This window comes from Urocitellus parryii, chromosome 6 (genome assembly GCF_045843805.1).
Source record: "Urocitellus parryii isolate mUroPar1 chromosome 6, mUroPar1.hap1, whole genome shotgun sequence".
Classification (NCBI taxonomy): Eukaryota; Metazoa; Chordata; class Mammalia; order Rodentia; family Sciuridae; genus Urocitellus; species Urocitellus parryii.
In genome coordinates, this window is record NC_135536.1 from 131,332,272 (window position 1) to 131,355,595 (window position 23,324).

General features: G+C 34.4%; 1 protein-coding gene across 1 annotated transcript in view; it reads left to right on the forward strand.

The window, feature by feature from the left end:
• Positions 1-23,190, forward strand: part of Btbd1 (BTB domain containing 1) — a 37,304-nt gene extending 14,114 nt beyond the window's left edge. The window contains exons 4-8 of the mRNA XM_026388133.2: positions 5,601-5,798; positions 9,398-9,590; positions 16,412-16,499; positions 20,445-20,591; positions 21,361-23,190. Coding sequence (XP_026243918.1) covers positions 5,601-5,798; positions 9,398-9,590; positions 16,412-16,499; positions 20,445-20,591; positions 21,361-21,519 — 785 coding nt within the window. The 3' untranslated portion in view covers positions 21,520-23,190. The remainder of the gene's footprint in view (positions 1-5,600; positions 5,799-9,397; positions 9,591-16,411; positions 16,500-20,444; positions 20,592-21,360) is intronic.
• Positions 23,191-23,324: the final 134 nt, after the last annotated feature.

Below are 23,324 nucleotides of genomic sequence, written 5' to 3' on the forward strand. Positions count from 1 at the left end.
GAGGATCGAACCCGGGCCGCAGGCATGCCAGGCTAGCGTGCTACCGCTTGAGCCACATCCCCAGCCCCAGAAGTTATTCTTGATTATTCGTTTTCTTTTGCACCCTATATGCAGTCTTACCACTAGGGGCTCATGGCTCTACTTTAAAATATATCTTGAATCTGACTATTTCTTACCATATCTGCTGCTACTGCCTAGTCTAAGCCAGTATTTTCTCTCACCTGGATAATTCCAGGGTCTCCTGTAGTCTCACTTTCTATCCACTGTTGATCCCATATGGTCCATTATTTACATAGCAGCTAGATTTTGCTTGTAAACAGTTTTTTTTCCCCTTTTTGGTACTGGGGAGTAAGCCCAGGTGTACTCTACATACCCAGTCTTTTTATTTTTTTATTTTGAAGCAGAGTCTTGCTAAGTTCCTGAGGCTGGCCTCAAACTTGGGATCCTCTTGCTTAAGCTTCCCAAGTAGCTAGGATTACAGGTATGTGCCACCACGGGTGGCTGAGAATGATCTTTATAAATCAAAAATTGGATTGTATTATTTCTTTGCTTCTACTGCAATTAGAGTAAAGTTCAAATTAAAACCTGATAAGGCTCCCTACATGATATAGCCAGCCTTCTGTTAGTCAGGACAGTTTAGTCTTGGCTGTGTAAAAATAGACCCAAAGTACATACTGGCTCAAATACAAAAGTAAGCTTATTTTATATTCACATAACAGTCCAATGGAATGTCATAGTCAGCAGATGGCTATTTCTTAAGGCTCTGCCATTCCTTTGGGTCTGATTGTTACCTGTATCTTGCCTGCATATGGGAGAAACTGCATATGGGAGAAAATATGTGGGTACTTTCCCTGCATATAGGCAGGAAAAGTACCCACATATTTAAAATGTTGGCTCTGAAGTTGTATGTTTAATTTTAGCCCTTATTTTATTATCCAGAATCCAGTCACAAGATACCACCTAATTTGAGGAGAGGCTAGGGGGTGTAGACTTAGTTACGTCCCAGAAAGAGAAAACATATTTCTGGTAAATAGCTAGCAGTCACTACCAACATGTGACTGTCACCTTCCTTTCCCTTCTCATTTATGTTCTACATATACTGGCCAGCATTATTTGTTTTTCAGTTCTTTATAGTTGCTATTCATTCTGATTGGAATCCTTTTTTCCCCCGAATCTTTGTACACCTACCTGCTTTTAATCACTCAGATCTTAGATTGAGACCTAAGATATCTCAGACTTTCTTAGACACTTAAACAATCCTTTACTCTGATTTATTTTCCTTTTAATGTATATTGGTACCTAGGTATATGTATGTGTGTTGACTGTCCACTTTCCACTCTCAGACTATAAACTCCTTAAAGGCACAGATCTTAATTACCACTTATTTACCACTGCATCTCTAGCACTAAAGACAGCAGAAGGTAGTTAATACTTATTGACCAACTGGACTGACTCTAGAATGATGCTTCTTTCTCACCTTACAGTTTTCATTGAGTTAGCCAGGGAGATCCTTTCAGAACAAAAGGAGTTGGTTCAGATTATACCATTGTAGCAACTCATTTCTTGAGAACTGACACCCCACCTTCTTCCATGACACTTAGTATATTCCTCTTTATAATTACATAACATTCCATTGTGAGTTTACCTGTCTCTTGCACAGTATATTATAAAAAATTTATGGATTGTTTGCATTATACTGAAGGGCAGGGACTAGATTGTGTTACTCTTAGCACCTGCACATTGTATCTGTTGATTTACAGATGTTTGAGAACCTCAGGCACTGCCCAGATTGCTAATTGCATTGCTTAATCCGAATTCCCTTCCTCTTAAGTATCTGTCAAGTGCTGCATTGTTCTTTACTCTCCTTTGAAATAACACTGCTTACATCTGGATAACTTATATTGTTATATAAATAGCTCTTGCATTAGTCATGCCATTGGAGCCTGGGACTTTGGAAGAGTAAATGCCTTGCACAGGGTAGATACCCTATAAATATTTGTTGATTTGAATTGACTCATGGTTGCTTATATTAAAACCCAGTATTATATTTATGAAACATAATCTGTTGTGTTACAATATTTATTAGACCTTCAGCTGTAATTTTTTATTTTACTACACCTGCCACTAGAAGACCTTGTGTCCCTCTACCTATTTCCAACCCTACAGGCCAGTTTCCTTGAAATGCATGTGTGAAAAATTGGGAATTACAGAGAAGTCTAGGAGCTGCCTTTAGGAGCTATTTTATAACTGTCTTGATATTAGAAGCTTGGTCCTTTGTCTCTTTCTGATCTAATAATGATGACAAGGTTTTGAGAAAAGTTTCATTGATTTGCGAGTAAAGGAAAAACAGGATTTTCCCTGCCAGGGGGAACACAGGGCTTTTGAAAGAGGGATATAAGGGCTGGGATCCAAATATTATCGGTAGAGATTAGTAATTAGTGTCCACTGGGTGTCCTTGAGAGAGCTGTTGCTGCAGTTGGGTTGTTTTTATTCTTGTGAGTAGTGACACCCTTCTGGGCAGTGAAGGACACAGTAGCCTGGAATAAGAAAAATGTTTGTCTTATTTCTCTTGATAGGGAAGGTAGGTGAGAGGAAGGAAAAGGGGGGGTGGGTGAAATGTCAGTTTTAAAATAAGCCACCTGTGGTTGAGCAGCAAGGTTTATACTCAAAACATGAAGTGGACCCCTGTTACAGTCTTAGATTTGGGAATTTTCCTTTTCTGGGATTTGACCATGAGTTCCAAAGCGGGAAAGAGACAGCTTTTTGCTAAAGGAAGAAGATATCACATTAATACAACAAAATGAATTTACATATGTTAAGGACAGTTGATGTGCTTCTTGTGTGTATGTGGCATACTTAAATTTACTATGCTTTCTCTTTATTCAGGTTATTAGCAAACAAACATGTAGGTAGAAAGTCTTCTGCTTTTCATTGAATGATTAACTGTTAACGTCATTAAGTATATTGCTTTTGGATTAAGTGTATTGCTTTTCATTTAATTTGTGAAAAAACTTCATAAATTTGCTCAGCTACAATAGAAAGAAGAAAGTGTGATTTAAAAAAAATTACTTTGAACCAATGCATTTTTAAAAAATTTTTTTAGTTGTAGATAAACAAAATACCTTTATTTTTATGTGGTGCTAAGGATCAAACCCAGTGCCTCACACGTCCTAGGCAGGTGTTCTGCCACTAAGCCCCAACCTCAGCCCCAAACCAGTTGTTTTTAATATACTGTTGAGCCCCAACGGTGTTCTGGGAACTAAAGTCTTTGAATGTTAGCTATCTGTGAAATTAAGTAAATATTTTGACTTTTAATATATGAAGTGTAAATAGTTGCAAAAATCTTTTTAAAAATTTTTTAATTTCTAGGTAATTTAATCATATTAATGTTTTGTTTTCTGCTATATATAAGCATGCTATACTTTTTAAATTTAAAAATGTAAAAGTATAACAGTTAGATATTTTATATTAGTGCATAATTTATGTTAAGTTCTTTAGAGAATAAGTTTTATGTAAATAATTTCCCTATACATTTAGAATTTACTATACTGTATATTAAGAATCTTACTTTTTAAGAACCAAGATATTTATTTTGGCCATTTGAGAAAGATATCTAAAACATTTTGCTTAATCTGTTAAATTATGTGTACTGGAATCAAATCTAGATTCTTGCACTTATTAATGCTTATTATAAGTAGTAGTTATTGTACTTATTATACAGTGAAACACCCAGGGGTTATGAAATACTTATTTTTTAAGTCTTTTTTTTTTTTTAAAGATTCTCTATATTTAAATGTGCAATTTAGGTAGAATTTATTTATTTATTTTTAGAGAGAGAGAGAGAGAGAATTTTTTTTTAATATTTATTTTTTGGGGGCTGGGGATGTGGCTCAAGCAGTAGCGTGCTCGCCTGGCATGCGTGCGGCCCGGGTTGGATCCTCAGCACCACAAACAAACAAAGATGTTGTGTCCGCCGAAAACTAAAAAGTAAGTAAATAAATAAATATTTTTTAAAAAATTTATTTCTTTTTAGTTTTCGGCGGACACAACATCTTTGTTTGTATGTGGTGCTGAGGATCCAACCCGGGCCGCACGCATGCCAGGCGAGCACGCTACTGCTTGAGCCACATCCCCAGCCCTTAAGTCTTTTTTTCTCTGTGTGTAGGACTCTTGACTACTATGCTTTTAAAGTACTTATATTTATTTTTCACGTATTTTCTCTTTGTCCCTGTTAGATTGCAGCTTATTTCATCCTAGTATGTTGGCCTATAAAACCTTTTTGTCTTCTTAACTCACTGCTTCTGGGCTGCTGTTGCCTAAAAAATTACTGAGTTTATTTTAATTTTGACTTGGATAAGAGGAAAAGAGTCTAAGTGAGGACCTGAGGTACATTTATACTTGGATGTCACATAGGGATTTTAAACTCAATATGTCCAAAATGAAACTTCAGTTCTTTCCTCTGCCCCAAACCTGTTCCTCCTGTAATCTTCCCCATCTCAGACTCATCCTTCCAGTGTTCACATTGCCATTATCCTTAAATCCTCTCTTCTATCACATCCCATATCCAATTCGTTAGGAAATGTATTGAGTCTTCCTTCATAATATATGCTGAATTTGATCAGTTTTCATCACATCCACTGATGCCCTGGCCTGGTCTTATTTTAGTATAAGAACCTCCTAATTGATCTTGCTTCCAACCTTGCCACTACTATAGTCTTTTTTTTTTTTTTTTTTAAACAGCCACCGGAGGATCCTTTCAGAGCATAAACTGTCAGCTCACAACCCTCCTGGAATATACTACTTCACTCAGACTGAAAGCCAGATGATCTGTGGAGTGCTACATTATTTTACCTCACTCTCCATGTTTCTGGCCTCCTTGCCTACTTCTCTTTAGCTCACCCCATATTGCCTCATGGGACTCCTTGCTGCTTCTCAAATATGCCAGGCACACTTGGATTTGGAGTCTTCACACTCATTGTCCTGCAGTGCTCCTCTTTCTGGCTTACTTCCCCACATTCTTCAATCTTGATTCATATGAGGCCTTCTCAAACCATGCTATTTAAGATGTTTTTGACACCCCTTACCTTGCTATTTTTACACACATGTATTTAAAGGGCTGGGGGTGTAGCTCAGTGGTAGAGCATGCATGTAGCTCAGTGGTAGAGCATGCATGTGTAAGGCTTTGGGTTTCAATCCCCACTACCAAAAAAATCTGAATGTTAACCTTACACCAATTTCTTTAAAAAAAAGCTTTTTTTGTTGTACTGGGTATTGAATCCAGAGATGCTTTACCACTGAACTACATCCCCAACCCTTTTATTTTTTAGACAGAGTCTTTGCTAAGTTGCTGAGGCTGGCCTCAATCTTGGGATCCTCCCGCTTTTATTCGGCTTTCTCAATTGCTGGAATTATGGGTATGTGCCACCATGCCTGGCTATTTTAAGATATAGAATATTTTAAGGCATAGAATCTATGGTTTTAATTATGTAACCTATTTTTTCATTGAGGTTTAAATACTTTGTATGAGCATGTCTATCAATATTGCTTTGTTAGAGAACAAAATATTCCTTATTTGATTTATTTTTGTATTTTATTTATAGACACACTCTGTGCTGTTCTAGAAAGAGACACGCTTAGTATTCGAGAAAGTCGACTTTTTGGAGCTGTTGTACGCTGGGCAGAAGCGGAATGTCAGAGACAACAATTGCCTGTTACTTTTGCAAATAAACAGAAAGTTCTAGGAAAAGCACTTTCCTTAATCCGGTTCCCACTGATGACAATTGAGGAGTTTGCAGCTGGTAAGGCTTCACTAAAGGCCTGTTTAAAACTATTTTAATAATCAGTCTCCCTGTGCAAGAATGCTTACTGACTTCCAATTTAATTCCAGTGTTTTCTGAGAATATATTCCATATCTTTTCACTTATTTGAAGTTTGTTGAGACTTGCTTTATAGCCCACCGTGTGGCCAGTTTTAATAAATACCCATGTATACTTGAGAAGAATGTATTCTGGGTTATTGGGTAGAGAAAAGTATGAACAGTCCTACACCTCTTAAATAAATTGAATAATCCTACATCTATGAAAAAAATATACTAGTGATATACAGATTTTCTATATATCTACTGTTTTTCTTTTTGTTTCTTATGCAGTTCCTAAGAAGTAAGTTAATAGTTTTGGTTGAGAAAGTCTCTTTTTTTGGTTTCATAAGATTTTTTTCTTTGTGTATTTTGAAATTATATCATTAGATGCAAATTTAGGATTACTGTATTATTGAATTTACTCTCTTTATGATATATTCCATTTTAAATCTAGTAAAATTTCTTGTTTTAATGTTTTTTTCTGATATTGATAGTTTTACCTGGCTTTTTTTTTTTTTTTTTTTTTTTTAAGATTTTTCGGGGCTGGGAATGTGGCTCAAGTGGTAGCGCGCTCGCCTGGCATGCGTGCGGCCCGGGTTTGATCCTCAGCACCACATACAAACAAAGATGTTGTGTCTGCCGAAAACTAAAAAAAATAAAATATTTAAAAAAAAAAGATTTTTCAAAAGATGGACACAATATCTTTATTTATTTTATTTATTTTTATGTGGTGCTGAGGATTGAACCCAGTGCCTCACATATGCAAGGCAAGCGTTTTTCTGCTGAGCTATAACCCCTTTACCAGGCTTTTTTAAAAATTAAATTTATATATTCTGTATTTTCTCCATCCTTTTATTTAGCTTTGTTTTACATTATCTGTTTATTTTAGGTATCTCTTATAGACTACATTTTTTAAAACACCCAGTCTGACCAACAAACCTAGTTATTTGGAATATTTGATTGTTCTACCTTTATATATAGAGAGAGTTGTAGATAGATACAATACCTTTATGTTGTTATTTATGTGGTGCTGAGGATTGAACCCAGTGCCTCACACATGCTAGGCAAGCACTCTACCACTGAGCCACAACCCCAACCCTATTCTACATTTAATTACTGATATATTTGGACTTATATTGACCATCTTGCAATTTTTTTTCCATTTGTCTCCTCTTCCTCCCTTTCTTCCTTCCTTTTCCCTCCCTATCCACTATCTTCCTATGTTCTTTCCTCTTCCTTCTTTCCTTCCTTTCTCATTTTGGAAGAACCAAGTGATTTTTTTTGTTTGTTTATTTTTCTTCTCTGTTTGCTTATTAAACATTTTTGTGTTGTTATTTTAGTGGATTACCTTTGATAGATAATATTTTTTTAAAAAATTCTTACTTGGTTTTATTTTTTTATTTTTTTTTGTTGGTTGTTCACAACATTACAAAGCTCTTGACATATTTCATACATTAGATTGAACTTACTTGGTTTTAAATGTAAAATTTCCACTAGAACCTGAATAACTAACTATATTTAACTCAGCCTTTGATGCTACTTGTTAACATGTATTTTGAATCTTCATATATTTTAAAAGCCCTTAAGATATAATATTATTGTTTTAAAGGTCAGTAACCTAGCACTGGGGGTTATGGCTCAGTGGTAGAGCGCTTGCCTAGCATATGTGAGGCACTGGGTTTGATCCTCAGCACCACATAAAAATAAAACAAAACAAAAAGTCAGTAACCATTTAGATTTACAGATATATTTGCCCTTTTTGGTACTTTTCATTTTTTCCTATGTTGCCATGCTTCTACCAGAATTCCTTTAGAACGGGTGTGATACAAACAGATTCTTTCACTTTTTTTTTTTTTTTTTTTTTGGTCTAAAAATATCTTTTATCTTACCTTCAGTTTTGGGAGGGTGTGCTTTTGGATAGAGAACTTCAGCAGTTATTTATCTAACATTTAAATATATAATTCTGTTCTCTTTTGGCTTCCATTATTTCTAGTAGGAAGTGTAATTATTGCTTTTTGAAAAGTATACTTTTTCTCTGGGGTTTTTAAGGTTTCACATTATCTTTGGTCTTTAGCAGTTTGATGATGATATGCCTAAGTATATGCTTTTATATGATTTCTTGAATTATTTATTTTGTTTTTACTGCTCTATTAATAGTTACTTTGCAAGATGTTGTGTCCGCAGAGAACTAGAAAATAAATATTAAAAATTCTCTCTCTCTCTTTCTCTCTCTCTCTCTCTTTTAAAAAAAAATAGTTACTTTGCTTTCTTTAGGTAGTTACATGTTTTTCATGACCTAAAGATGACTTTTTTTCAACTAAGGAAATTTTTTCCTATAGGCTTGAGTTTTTGTGTCATCCTATTTATTATTTCTTTAGGACCTCTAGTTGACTGCATATTGATCTTTGCTTTTTAATCATGTTTTTTGTTTGTTTGTTTTTGGTACTGGGGATTAAACCCAGGGGCACTTAACCACTGAGCAACATCCCAGCTGCATTTTACTTTTATTTTGAGACAGGGCCTTGCTAAGTGCTGAGGCTATCCTTGAACTTGTGATCTTCCTGCCTCAGCCTCCCAAGTTACTGGGATTACAGCCCTGCACCTGGCTTTTATCATGAATTTTAAACATTTTAATCCTTTTCCTTAGTTCTTTTCATTCCGAGAGAGAGGAGTGTTCAACCTCACCAGGTCTGGCATGCCAATATATTTTGTGTGTGATATTTAAAAGTTTTTTTTTTTTTTTTAATTTAAAGTTTTAAAATCATGGGGCTGGGGATGTGGCTCAAGTGGTAGCGTGCTCACCTAGCATGCGTGAGGCACTGGGTTTGATTCTCAGCACCACATAAAAATAAAATATATTGTGTCCACCTAAAACTAGAAAATAAATATTAAAAAAAAATAAAAATAAATAAAACCAGAAGAGCTTCCTAAACCAAATTTTTAGTGTTTTGAAGTTTATTACTTCAGTTGCTTTTACTGGCTTTGGAAGGGATCTCCTGAAACCTTTTGAGGAACAGCATTTATTCCAGGATAAGTTTAAGGCATTGGAATTGTTTTTCTTAGAAACTATGAATGGAACAAGCAGAGCATATATAGTATGCTACTTCCACAGCTCTTTGGATCTTAGCTCTTACTTTATAATGAACATTTAAAATCTGGAAATAAGGCACTATTCCTTGTCTGTTGCTGAATATATTCCATTTTTCAGATTGTAGCCTTAGATTGGCATTAGGTGAGTGAGTAACTAGCTGCCCTTGTAAGTAGTTCCCCACCATAGAGAATGATTCTTTTCTGGTGAACAAAAGTCTGTGGCACTCTGAGGAGTTGAGTGGGTAGAAAAATCCAGAGATCTTTCTGTTTACCACTGGGTTTCATCATTTACATTCTGAATTTTTTGAAGCTTCAAATATATGTTAACATTACATATGCTAAGATTTTTCTGTTCTTACTTGACATCTTCTAGAATTGAATTCATGTTATTTAGTGGAGTATTAGTTTGAAATCACATGGCTTTTATTGAGGTTTATATTTTTGTTTCAGGTCCTGCTCAATCTGGAATTTTGTCAGATCGTGAAGTGGTAAATCTCTTTCTTCATTTTACTGTCAATCCTAAACCCCGAGTGGAATACATTGACCGACCACGGTGCTGCCTTAGAGGAAAGGAATGCTGCATCAATAGATTTCAGCAAGTAGAGAGCCGGTGGGGTTACAGCGGAACAAGTGATAGAATCAGGTATCTATCATGTTGTGGAATCAGGTGGGTGGGGTAGCAGTTAGGGGTTATCCTGTATCCTCATATTGTGGGAGAATAATTAATCAAAGTTTTATTTTATATTTTGATTAAAACATTTTTAAGTTAAGACACCCTGTTTTTTCACTGAATTATGAGCGCTGGTCATCTCTTGGGGTTTAAAAAAAAAAAAGCTTGAAAGGATTGGGTTGGTCCTTCTGTTACATAAAGTCTGTTTGGATCACCATTGCTGGTGAGTTGAGGTCTATCCTCCAGTTGATGTAACACTATTGTTAAAGAATTAAGGCTAATTTTAATCAATTTAACTTTATTAAGCTTAGTATAAGGTTTTTCTTTGAATAGATGTTACATGGGGGGGAATAAAGAATCATGAAAACACATACATAAAATCCTGTTGAAGAATTTATCTTTACTCTTCTGTATTTAGGTTAAATGTCAAAATAGAATCATTACCAATTTTGATAAAACAAGCCTTTTGAATTTTCAGCTATTTAATAGCACTTTGTTATACAACTAGAAATTAATAACTTTGTAAAGTAAACCTCTAGTTGAGGGGGGACTGTTATAACTTTTGGGTTAAGAAAAATTCAAAATGCATTTGTAGCCATTTATTACTCATTTATAAGAAGAATATATACTATATATAAAACCTTAGGGAATAAGGACAAAGCTGCACACAAAAAGTAATGATTAACTACTTTTAGCAAATAAATTAGAGAAGAAATAAATGACCTAGCATTCAATCCCAGTAGTTAGAAAAGGAATATCAAAAGAACCCTAGAAAAGAGAAATAGGTAAATATAAAGAAATTAGTGGATTAAAAATAGGATTGATAAGTCCATAAGCTGACCCTTAAAAAGATGAATAAAAATAAATAAACCTCTGGCAGAGGTAATTAAAAAATTCATAATTAGAAATCAAAATGGGAATATAGTCAGTTGCTGAGATTTTTACTTTAATTCTGGGTTTACTCTGTGCTAATAAATTGAACATCTTGATGGAATGGATCATTTTATAGGCAAATATAAATTATCAAAATTGACTGAAGAGGAAAGCCTGAATAGACCAATTACCATGGAAGGAATTAAAAGTTATCAAAGAACTGTCCCTTCACAAGGTTTTTACAGGTGAGTTTTTACCAAACATTCAAGGATCAGATAATTTCCTTGAGCATTAAAAGAAGAAAATACTTCTTGGTTAATTATTTAAAGGAAGCATAACTTTTCTATAGGAATCTGATAAGACAAAAAAAAATTCTAGGTTCACTTCACTTACTATGTAGAACAAATTCTGTATAAAATATTAGCTATTTAATCTGACAGTTCCTTAGAAAAGCAATATTATATAAACATATTAAATAATTTATTTGAAAATTGGAAAAATGGCTCAATGTTAGGAAATGTATTAATATAACTCATCCAAGTAGCATACCAAAAGATAAATAATTTGATTTCAATAGATGTCAAAAAGGTTTTTGATAAAAATCCCCCCCTTTTTTTTAGCAGATATAACTATAATAGATGAAGTCTAAAAGAATGTTTCTTTACTACAGTAGGCTATTGAAGCCTAAAGATAGGAATACCTACTGTATCTGCTATTTTTCATTAGTTTTACTGTAATTCTGAATTGTTGCAGTCATAAAAGATAAAGAATTTAGAGCCTTGAATATTGGAAAGGAAGAGGCCTTTCTCACAACTCCATCAAATCTGATTATTATAATAAATATTTTTGTAATATCTCTTTTATTAACCTGACATGAAATTCATAGAATGCTTCGAATATTTTTTTTAATTTGATAAATGGCCAAGTTATAATATGAAGAAGAAGTAAGTGTCACTGGTAGTAAAATTAAATATGTAAACATGATTTGATTGTGTAGACTAATGTAATCTGATACAGTACATATGTATCATCATGATGAGATGGCTTCAGCTGCAGGGTATAGGTGTAGTATATTAATTGTCTCACATACCAAGGTTCTAGATAAAAACAGTTGAGTTAGTCCTGTAGATTCTCATTTCTGTATTTGTGAACTCACCTGCTGGCTAAAATTTGTTACTCTAATATCAATACTCAGAGTGATTTCTTAGATATTTTCAGCCAAAGATTTGAGTTGTCAGTCCAGCATGTTCTCAGGAGAGATGAGACTTCGCAAACTTTCCTACAGGATGAAGAAGGTGGGGCAGTGCACTTAATGCAGTAAACTAGGTCTTGGGCCAATTAGATGGGGTTTGAATCCCAGCTGTGGCACCTGTTAGTGGGGTAGCCTCAAGCAAGTTACCTAACACTGCTGAACTTCATTTTGTCTTTTGAATGAAGAACGTACAATCTACTAGGATACATTGTTTTTAGGATTCAAGTTTATAACGTATGTGAGGGGTATGTGTGTGTGAATACACATATGGGTAGTTTGTGTGCATATATACATATGTATACACATACATATACATGTGCTTATAATTTCCCTAGTAGCAGTGGTTTAGTATTTGGTAATTCTGTATGTACAGTAGCTTTGTAGAACATAACTACCACAAATAATGAGAACAGACATAAGATTTCCTCTATTTTTGTGGTAGTTGCCTCTTGTAAAAATCCATGAACATTAAAATTACACTAAAAATCTTTGATTTATAAATAAAATGGAATTAGGTTCAAGGTTTATAGTTGTTCACCTACATGAATTCTGGCATGACACTTGCCTAATAGCGGGTGTTGAGTCCAGGGGTGCTGTATTATTAAGCACATCCTTTTTTGTTTTTGAAATACCATCTCACCGAGTTGCTGAGATTCTCCAAGTTGCCCAGGCTGCCCTTGAACTTGTGATATCCTTGCCTCAGCCTTGCTATAACACTCTTTTGAAAGTTGATTGGGATTCTTTGTTATAGGGGACTGTTCTGATTATTATAGAAAATTGGCTGCTTGGCTGGTAGTGCCCCTAAATTTGTGTAAGAGAGTGTGCCTCCTTGGAGGTAGAACTCTTTTTTTTAAAGAGATTAGTTGGTCCACTTAACCTCAGGATCAGCTAAAAAAAAACAATTAGAATCAATAAAAGAGAACAGTGGCCAAATAATAAAATGTATATTTGAAAACTGTTCTTGTATGTTATCAAAATTTAGTCACAAAGATACAAATAATGGTGGTAATTGTACAATGATGTGAATGTACTTAATACCACTGAACTGTACACTTAAAAATGGTTTAATAGAGCTGTGGTGGCAGATACCTGTAATTCCAGTTACTTGGGAGGCTAAGGCAGGAGGATCCCAAGTTCAAGGGCAGCCTGGGCAACTCAAAATAAAACAAATAGGGTTGGGGATGTAGCTCAGTAGTAGAACACTTACTAGCATGGGTTCAATCCCCTGTGCCACCAAAAAAGAAAAAAAAAAAAACAGGTTAAAGTGGTACATTTGTGTATATTTTACCACAGCTATAGTATTGAATGAATATTTTATTTCATATTTTATTATAATCTCTTATATTGGTATATATTATTTATTATATTGAATATTACTATAGTGAATAACCCCATTCACAATAGTAACAAATAATATAGAGTCTCTCTATGAAGGACTAGAGAACTTCAGCTTGAATCAGACTTTGATAAGGACAGCGTCTTCCACATTATCTTGTGTATGTTAGCCAATTCCTTTTAGAGGTCACATGTTTTTGATAGGTGGAAATAGCTTGGCAAAATACAAATCTGGAAGAGTAAATTTCCTTTAAAAAAACAGTGATACAGACCACACATAAAGAAGTATTATAGATCTATAAGAAGTTAATTTTGAATGGAACAGACTAAAGTTCAAAAACCAACCTAATATTAATGAGCTTAATATCATACAGCTAAGGAAAGAATTAACTACTAGGAACTGATCCCATGTACCAAATTCATGTTAATTAAAACTTTATAAATGAAACCATGAAAATACTGGAACAGATGTGTCTTTACTATAAGGATGAGGTAGGTGACTTTATATTTGGCATAAATCATAATTTGGCTACAAATAATTGAAAAAATTTTTGTTAAAAATTACCATACAGGACTGGGGATGTGGCTCAAGCAGTAACGTGCTCATCTGGCATGCGCGCCTGGGGAGCTGGGTTCGATCCTCAGCACCACATAAAAATAAAATAAAGATGTTGTGTCCACCGAAAACTGAAAAATAAATATTAAAAAATTCTCTCTCTCTCTTCTCTTCTCTCTATCTTTAAAAAAAAAAATACCATACAGTTAGAACATAAATGACAAACGTGAAACTTTTTGTAAGGGATAGTACCAACAAAGCATAAGTAACTGTATATAACGTGCATTACAAAGATAAACTCACCAGTATAGAAAATAGAGAAAAGCACATGAGTGGATGTTTCATTAATGAAAAAATCTAAGGGGCAGAGAGCATATAAGCAAAAGTTTTACCTAATTACTAATCAAATGGAAATGGAATTTGTCAATTATCATTTTCTCAAAGGCAAGAGGAAATTAATGGTAATGATACAAGTGAGATAGAAATGATCTGTACTCTGGGGCATAAAGTGTTAATCTTACTAGGAAGCAATCTGACAATATTTATCTAAAGCCTTAATGCCTTTTATTTTTACCAACAATTCTAAGCATTTATTCTAAGAAAATAATGATGGCTTTATAAAATGACCTAGCTGTAAACCATGGCAATATCATGTAGTAATTATAATAACTGCAAATAACTTTATTCAATAAGAGATTGATTAGATATAGTAAATCAGTAGTCATTTTTTACTGTTTTACATAAAAAAGAGGTATATGTACAAAATCTCTGTGTGTATGTATATTATGTGTCTCCTAAGATGATTTTTAATATATATGTTCATAGGAATAAGTCTGAAAAAGAAATGTAAAGAGTTAACAAGGGTTATTTCTGGATATACAGATGCTCTAAAATTTTCCTTATTTGTTTAGCTGAATTTTCAGGGTTTTTTGTTTGTTTGTGCTAGAGATTGAATCTGGGGCTTCAAGCATGCTGATAAACAAGAGCTACATCACTGAGCTACACTGTACTCTGGTCTATTTTCTGGATTTTTCTTTTTTTTAGTATTTATTTTTTAGTTGTAGTTGAACACAATACCTTTATTTTATTTATTTTTATGTGGTGCTGGGGATCAAACCCAGGGCCTTGCACGTGCTAGGTGAGCAATCTACCTCTGAGCCACAACCCCAGCCCCTGGATTTTATTTATATATATATATATTTTTTTTTTAGTTATAGTTGGACACAATACCTTTATTTATTTATTTTTATGTGATGCTGAGGATTGAACACAGGGCCTCGCACGTGCTAGGTGAGCACTCTACTGCTGAGCCACAACCCCAGCCTTTTTTTCTGGATTTTTGAAAATAGAATTTATTGATTTTTACAGATGTGTGCAGTGGCACATGCCTTTAGTCCCAATGATTCAGGAGGCTGAGGCAGGAGGATTGCAAGTTCAGAGCCAGCCTCAACAACTTAGTGAGGCCCTAAGCAACTCAGAAAGACCCTGTTTCTAAATAAAGAAAAGGACTGGGGATGTGGCTCAGTGGTTAAGCACCCCTGGGTTCAATCCTTGATACCATAAACGAAAACTATTACAAATAATTTTGGGAAGGCGGGGCGAAGTGCTGGGGATTGAACTCTCTAACACTGAGCTATTTGCAGTTTTTTAAGGTGGTCTTTTACACTGTAGAGCATGATAATTAAAGAGAACTGAATTTGATCCAAGCAGATGTAGAGATGTGTCCCACTCAGTTCTGCCACACTTTTTGATTTGGGCAAGTTAATCTCTCTAAACCTCAGTTTCTTTCTTTCATTCTTTCTTTCCTTTTTTTGTTTTTTGTAAGGGGTTTTACTATTTTGTCTAGGATGGTCTCAAACTTGTAGGACCAAACAATCCTTTTACCTCAGCCTTCCATGTGAGTGGGACTACAAGTGTGTGTCACCTAACATGGCTAAAATCTGTTTCTTTAGCCTCAGGAATTTAGGATAATAAAAATAGTACAGGAAGCTAGTGTTGTATAGGGCTGTTAGGATGATTATAGGAAGTAAGTATTGTAAGAGCTGAAACTCGGGGCCTGGTATATTAGGAAGTAGTCATTAAGTGGTGGTGGTATGCTGGTAGTAATGATAATGGAAATTGTGGCTGAAAATGTTGAGAATTACTTGTTTTGCATCACAGATTATCTCAGTTCCATATGTACTTAGTTAAGAAATATTAATAAGAAATATTAATTACTTCATTTTATAAATGTATTAAAAACTGACACTTAGGATCAAACTGCTAATAATTGCTAATTATTATAGGTATGGAATCCTTATTCAAATCCACCTGTTTGAATTAGGTCCTGTCTCCGGTCCTCTACTATCAGAATTATTTGTTACAGCAGCCTTCTTTCATAACTCTTAACCACAATTTATAATGATTGCTTATTAGGCCACAAAGCCAATAGGTATAGAAGCTGTGTGCTGTTGACCATTATTCCCCGTTGCCAAGCCCAGAACCTAAATACAGTAGGCCCTCAGTAAATATTTATTGAGATAATTGTCCTAGTTTGGAATGCTGGGGCTTCAGATTCTGCTTAAGATCCTGTTAAATTCATATTCCAGAAAGTTTTTTTTTTTGTTGTTATTGGTTTGTTTTAAGTAAACACGTTATTTCCGAAGATAATCAACTTGTGATAGTTTTCCTTTTTATAAGCAAAACTAGATGTTCCAAGTAACACTTGAAAAAATTATAAACCTTCAGAATAAGAACACTTATAGAATTGTTATTTTATATTCGGTTTCTCCCTCGTAGGTTCACAGTTAATAGAAGAATCTCTATAGTTGGATTTGGCTTATATGGATCTATTCATGGTCCCACGGATTATCAAGTGAATATACAGGTACTATTTTCCTCCATAATTTATCATCTTGAAATGTAACAAACATGTAATCTTACAGTAAAATATTCTCTTGGCAGGAGTCCAGATTTTAGTACGATTATCAAAGGAATTAGAAAGCCCATTATTAGCATTTTTAGCCTAGAGATTTATTTTACAGTTGTTCTAAAAAAATCTGGTTTCAAAAAATAGAGGTCCTTCATTGAAGCATTTAATGTTAACAGGAGCTCTCCTTTGTCCAGGAAACCCATTAGTACTTCCTGCTGTGCATTAACTGTCTTAAAATGTCTTTCTGCCTTTTTCATGGTATTTTGAACTTTAGGGCCTTGAAACTATCTCATTACTTCCAACTACTATGAACACCTCTTCACTTATCAGACCCTCCCTCATTCTTTAGGTCTACTATACTAGATTCTTTCAGACAGGGCACTATTACCTAATCTGGAAAATACCTCTTTCTTCCCCTATCTTATTAATAAACCAGTATTCTTTTGATTCCATACCCCTTTTAGCAAGTTTATTTTTGAAAACATCAATATGGTATTTTTACATATTTGCAAACTATTAGGCAGTACTGGATTTTATATACATAAATAAAAACAGAATATAAGAAAAGGAAGTAAAAAATGTTTCAAACTCTTGTTTATCAATAGAAAATTTCTGCCCTCTCTGAAATGTTACTAGCGTCATTTTTCATAGTAAAAACTTTGGTAAACTCTGTGATCAGAATGCATTATTGGCTTTTAAAATACTAGCTTTATACTTTGTGACTATAACAGTTCAAAGATCTGGTTCAGTGATAGTTAAAAATGATACCTCACATCCTCAAAAGAGACAGACCTTGCTTCAAATGGAAGATTGCATTAGTGACTGTACTAACCAAATCATTATACTCATTTTCTAATCCTATCCACTAAGGTTTCTAGTGAACTTCACTTGATAAATTTATATCATTCGTGTGAATTTGTTGTCACATACCAGTTTGAAAGTTATATTTTTTAATAAAGAGGTTTTAGACTCACTGAATTATTTATTTATAAGCTTTTTCAACAGGTTTTTTTTTTGTTTTGTTTTTGTTTTGCAGTACAAGTATCAAATCTAGTGGAACTCTACCACTAAGCTGCATCTTGGCCCTTTTTTATTTTGAAATAGAATCTTGCTAAGTTGCTGAGGCTACTGAGAATTTGTGATTCTCCCATTTCAGCCTCCCAAGTAAATGGGATTCCATGTGTGTGTCACCACATCCAGCTTAATTCCATGATGTTTAAGTACAGAAAAGCCTCAGCAAATCTTTGAAGAGTATAAAAAAAAAAAAAGATTTTGGCAGTTATTCCCCATTGCACATTATATACATTATGAAGTCTTAAGAGCCTGTCTAGTAGAATCCCTAAGCCCAGTTTAGCAGATTGGATAATCTGCAGGCCTGGGGTGGTGGGGTGGGCAGGAGCAGGGGGAGCCAGGGCTCTACTGTGAGGCTCTTTGATTCTAAAACCCCATCCTCCCTTTAGCATACTTCATGTATTACCTAAGATACCAGACACCTCACTTACAAACTGTGGGAGGGTGTTTGGGTTATAGGTATATTAAAATGATGAAGTCTAAATACTATGAATAAAATTACTAGAAATGGAAGTTTTCTTTATTTTCTTAACCCTGTAGCTAGTCTTCTGTACTGAAACACTACTTCTAACTCCCTATTGCTTTGTGACAGAAGTGGCAAACATAAATGCCTCCAGGGTTTGGGCAGACAATTTTAGTGGAGACAGATGGCCTGGTACAAGAGCTAACAGGGATAAGCAGGGAAATGAATTGTTTAAAACACTACTTAGTTCCTATTAGTAGTTGCAATGTGATAATAAAAGCCCAAGGATGCCAAGAAGCCAGAAGTGTGGATTTTTATATGAAATCTCCATCTTCCATTTTTAGTGTTAATCAATAATTTAAAATCTTTACAAATACACCATGAAAGCCAAACAAAGCTAGTCTGAAACTAAATTCTGGTTCTTAACCAATTTACAATCTTTGCCTTAACTTAGTAGGCAAGGCCCATTCCTCTAAATCAGTATGTTTCTTCTATATTAGTAAGTTTGAACAGGAGTATATAATAGAAACACCTAGGGGTATTTTCATAATACCTATCCTGGGTCCTTATTCCCAGAGATGAGGTATTGAAAGAATAGTATGAACTGTTAAGTAGAAGGTATGGACATAACAGATGATATTTTGTTGTAGAAGTTAGTTGTCTTCACCTGCTTTTGGAACAGCAAGTCTGTAAGTAGGTTCATGGAAATAGTTGCAAGCATGTGTTGAAAACATACCCATGTACTACTAATAAATGACACTTTATTATTATTGCTTAATGAATTGACATTTTCAAGAGATCTTTGTCTTCATTTTATAGGAGATAAAAAGGTTACATGAATTTCTTGTTGTCCTATTTTGGGTGGTTTTAAAATTAGCTTTGAAGTCAGTTAGAACTGCCTGGGTTTGACTCTTACCTCTCTCACCTACAAGATGTGATATGGACAGATCTTTCCATTTGCTCATCAGATTTGTCAATAAAGTTATTTTTTTTTTAAATATTTAGTCTTAAGTTTTAGGTGGACACAATATCTCCATTTTTACATTTATGTGGTGCTGAGGATCAAACTCATGTCTTGTGCATGCTAGGCGAGCACTCTACCACTGAGCTACAACCCCCAGCCCGACAATAAAGTTATGATAAATACTTTACAGTTTGGGGAGGACTCTTTGAGATGATACCTGTAAAGTGATATGGTCATTGCAATAACATATTGTTGCTGTTGTTTTGTAATTAGGTAAAGCAAGGTTTTCCCAAATGAATGGATAAAACCAAAGCTCAGAGAAGTAAACTGGTTTGTTCTAGACTGCACTGAAAAAGCCAGGTCTTGTGTCTTACTGCTTTTTTCCCAGGCACTATCATATCATGTCTTTGTTTTTGTTATTTAATTTCAGTTTTTGATTGAACTGTGATAAACACACAGAAAAGTGTTCATGTTTATAAGGGGCATAAATGGCAAAGTTTTTACAAACTGTACATACCTGTGTGACCAGTATCTGATCAAGGAACAGAACATTACAGCACCTGGGGTCTCCTCATGATCTCCCCCAGTTCATCTCCCTGCAGAGTGCCTATTGCTCTGATCTCCCATCACATAGATGGCATTTTGCCTATTTCATTATTACTGGGTTCATCTACCATATGCAGAAAGGCAGATTTTCAAGGGCTGTTCTGCACTTGCTGTTCCCATGTGTGGAAACCCTTACTCATACCTGGTAAGCTCTGACTTGGGTTTTTAGAACTCTGCTCCATGGAGTTTCCCCTCTTGAACAGAAGCAGTTTTTCCTCTGTTTGGCCACTTTGTATTCTGCATGGCTCTTTCTGAATTGGCTATACCCTGAAGCTCCCAGAAAGCATACTTGATGCCTTGCACAGTGCTTGGCACAGGTGATAGAATGAAATTGAAGGAACAGAATTTTTACATTTTGAACATTCACAAACTTGATACTTCATTTAAGGTCATTTAAACTTTGATTTCAATAAATAACTCTGAAACAGAAAATGCTGAAGGAATTTTCCTAAGGACACAGGTTAGCCAGAAGTAAAGGCTCATTTCCCTCAGACATCTAAAATTAACATATTCTAAAAATCTGCATACCAAGCTGTGTATCTTTTATGAAAGACCCCCTCTCCTATAACCAGGCCCCAGTTAATCAACATTCTCCTCATCCTTAATGTGATGAATAATAAACAGCCATTTTCTGACAGCATGCTTAAACCCATCATTGGTGGTTAGAGGTTAAGTAGAGAAAGACTAGAACAGAGGTTTAATGGTCTGTTCTGCTACTCTAAAGGCTTCATGTTCTTTTTTACAAAGCTTGAACATAACTTTAACTTAAACATAACTTCTCTTTTAAAAATTACAGATCATTGAATATGAAAAAAAACAAACCCTTGGACAAAATGATACTGGATTTAGTTGTGATGGGACTGCTAACACATTCAGGGTCATGTTCAAAGAACCTATAGAGATCCTGCCCAACATATGCTACACAGCATGTGCAACACTCAAAGTAAGTGTCATTCAGAATGTTCTTGAGGCTGCACTGGTGTAGCTCATGGTTTCACGCTTGAGTGTGTTTTACAATGTTTTAGAAGCTAAAAATCACTGACAGTGGACTCTGTTAAGAAAAGGGGTAAGAGGGCTGGGGCTGTAGTTCAGTGGCAGAGCACTTGCCTAGCATGTGTGAGGCACTGGGTTCGATCCTCAGCATCACATAAAAATAAATAAAATAATTTTTAAAAAGTGAGGGTGGGGAACTGGGCCTGGTGGTACACACCTAAGATAGAAAGAACTCAAGTTCCAGGCAAGCCTGGGCAACTTAGTGAGACCCTGTCTCAAGATAAAAGAGCTAGGGATTTAGCTCTGTGGCAGAGTACTCCTGGATTCAGTCCCCTAGAAGGAATAAGGAAGGAGAAAGAGGGAACACAGAGGAAGGTATCTGGGAGCTAAAATATCCAGCTCCTTTAAGAAGTACATTTCAGCACCCCATTGTATCCTGAAAGAAAAGTTCTTTTTAATAAGTAGCCCCTTGTCTGAGAAAACTGAATGTTTGACAGAAGATGCAGTAATTGTTTTCTTAAACCTTTTCACTACTCCCCTAATGACTGAGCTCATTGATTAGCTTTTTAGAAAAACTTCATTTTTCATTAAATGCCTCAGCATAAAATTTATATAGGAGCTATAATGAATATCATAGACCATTGATCTAATTGCAACATCATAGTAACTTGAGTGCTTATTCAGTGAAAATTGCTAATAAGTCTTTTGTTCTCATTTAGGGTCCAGATTCACACTATGGCACAAAAGGATTGAAGAAAGTAGTCCATGAGACACCGGCTGCCAGCAAGACTGTTTTTTTCTTTTTCAGTTCCCCCGGCAATAATAATGGCACTTCAATAGAAGATGGACAAATACCAGAAATAATATTTTATACATAATCTAGCAGTATAATACATCTTGGCTAAATAGTACTGTGCAATCTAGTCTCAAAGTAGAAACACCTGACTACAAAACAATTAGTTTGAGTGTCATGATTATTTATAATTGTAAAATAAGAAACAGTTTAGTTTCTTAGAGAAATTAGAAAAATGTTAATCTAAATCTCTGCATGATTTAAAGGCAGATTTTCAATTTTCTTAACACCTTAGGGGAAAAGATAACTGGGTTTAATTGTGTTTAAAAAAAAAAAAAAGCTCAGCTATTTCAGCTTCATCTTGTATAATTTCATAGATCAGCTAACTTATGGTCTTTCAATAGTTTTGAATTGAAAGATTCTTGTTATTTATAACAGGTTTGGTTTTTTTCTGTTTTTAACTATTTTGAAGGTTAAATGAGATGAGGTGGGTCAATATTCCTACAGAATTCTTATTAACTCAAGTAACTAATTTCATTCAAGTAACTAATTTCAGAAAATTAAGAAAACTGACTTTATATTTGGGGTTTTGAAATATCTGGTTGTTAGCATTTGGAATAATGCTAAAAATAAGGTCTAATAAATGCCCAGGAAATTTTTCAATGTATTTACAGAAAAGGATATTTTGTAATAGTATAGTAATGCATTACATAGTACAGTTTTACAACAATAAATGGGAGTTTGTATAAATTCACAATAATGTGATATAAACAAAGGATCTAAAGGAATACGCTTAAGACTGAATTCTTTATCACTAAACTGTGCCACTGTACCTGTCTATTTGTATGGGGGGGATGCCGCTGATAATTCCCAAGATTGAGATGATGATGATGATGATGATGATGATCAGTTAAACAGACATCAGTTCAACATTGTGATAATCACATTACAGTAAAAAATGGAATAAAATATGAACATTTCTAACAACTACTTTGGAATTATAGAACTATCCAACAGGATTACTGCTTTCTGTCACATACATAATTCTCTCCAAGAAGTAAAATATGTTTAATATTTGTGACTTCATTAACTGGCAACATCTATATTAGAAGTGGATATGAAGTATATTTGGCAGAATGACATTTATACACTTTTATACAAAGCAGAATTTTAAAATAAAAATGAAATAACATTTTTCCCCTGAAAGTGATTATCTTATTAAAAACTTAAGTGTCATTAAGCTTAAGGCATATCAGATAGTTGTGGAAGATGATTAAAAATTATAATTCTTTTAAGTATCAACTTAAAAAGAATTTTAAAAAAATAGGATATAAAATTTTTCATCAAAAGTAATATTTTATTTTCAAGAAGGTCGTGAAGTGTGTTGGTTGTTGAGGCCTCTTGAAATTACTGAAGAAAAGGGAAATTTTTCTATCTTTGATACCATGTTCTTATGGATATAAACTTCACTTAACTGGAATACCTGTGGGATGTGTAGTTCTGGGTAACAAAAGATGAACTGGGAAACAATCTGTAGTAGTGATTATAGAAAGTACTTCTGCCTTAAAAAGTATGATATGCCAGAGACAAGGTAGTGTTTTTGATGTTTGAAGCATTTCACATGCTTCATGTGTTGTACTGAACTATTGTAACTGAATGTAGGCCTGCCTGGGCTGGTACAAGAAATGGAACAGTTTACTGACATTGGGACATCACCTGGAATTTTTTAAAAATAAAAATGTTTATTATCATTTTACTATTATTATTTGTCATTTGTCTTAAAATTTGAATGTTAGCCATCATTTTGGAGCAAAAGTTTTAATTAATTGTAACTTTTAATTTACAGAAGTAACGAAAGACAAAATAGGAATGCTTTTACTGCTGCCTAAA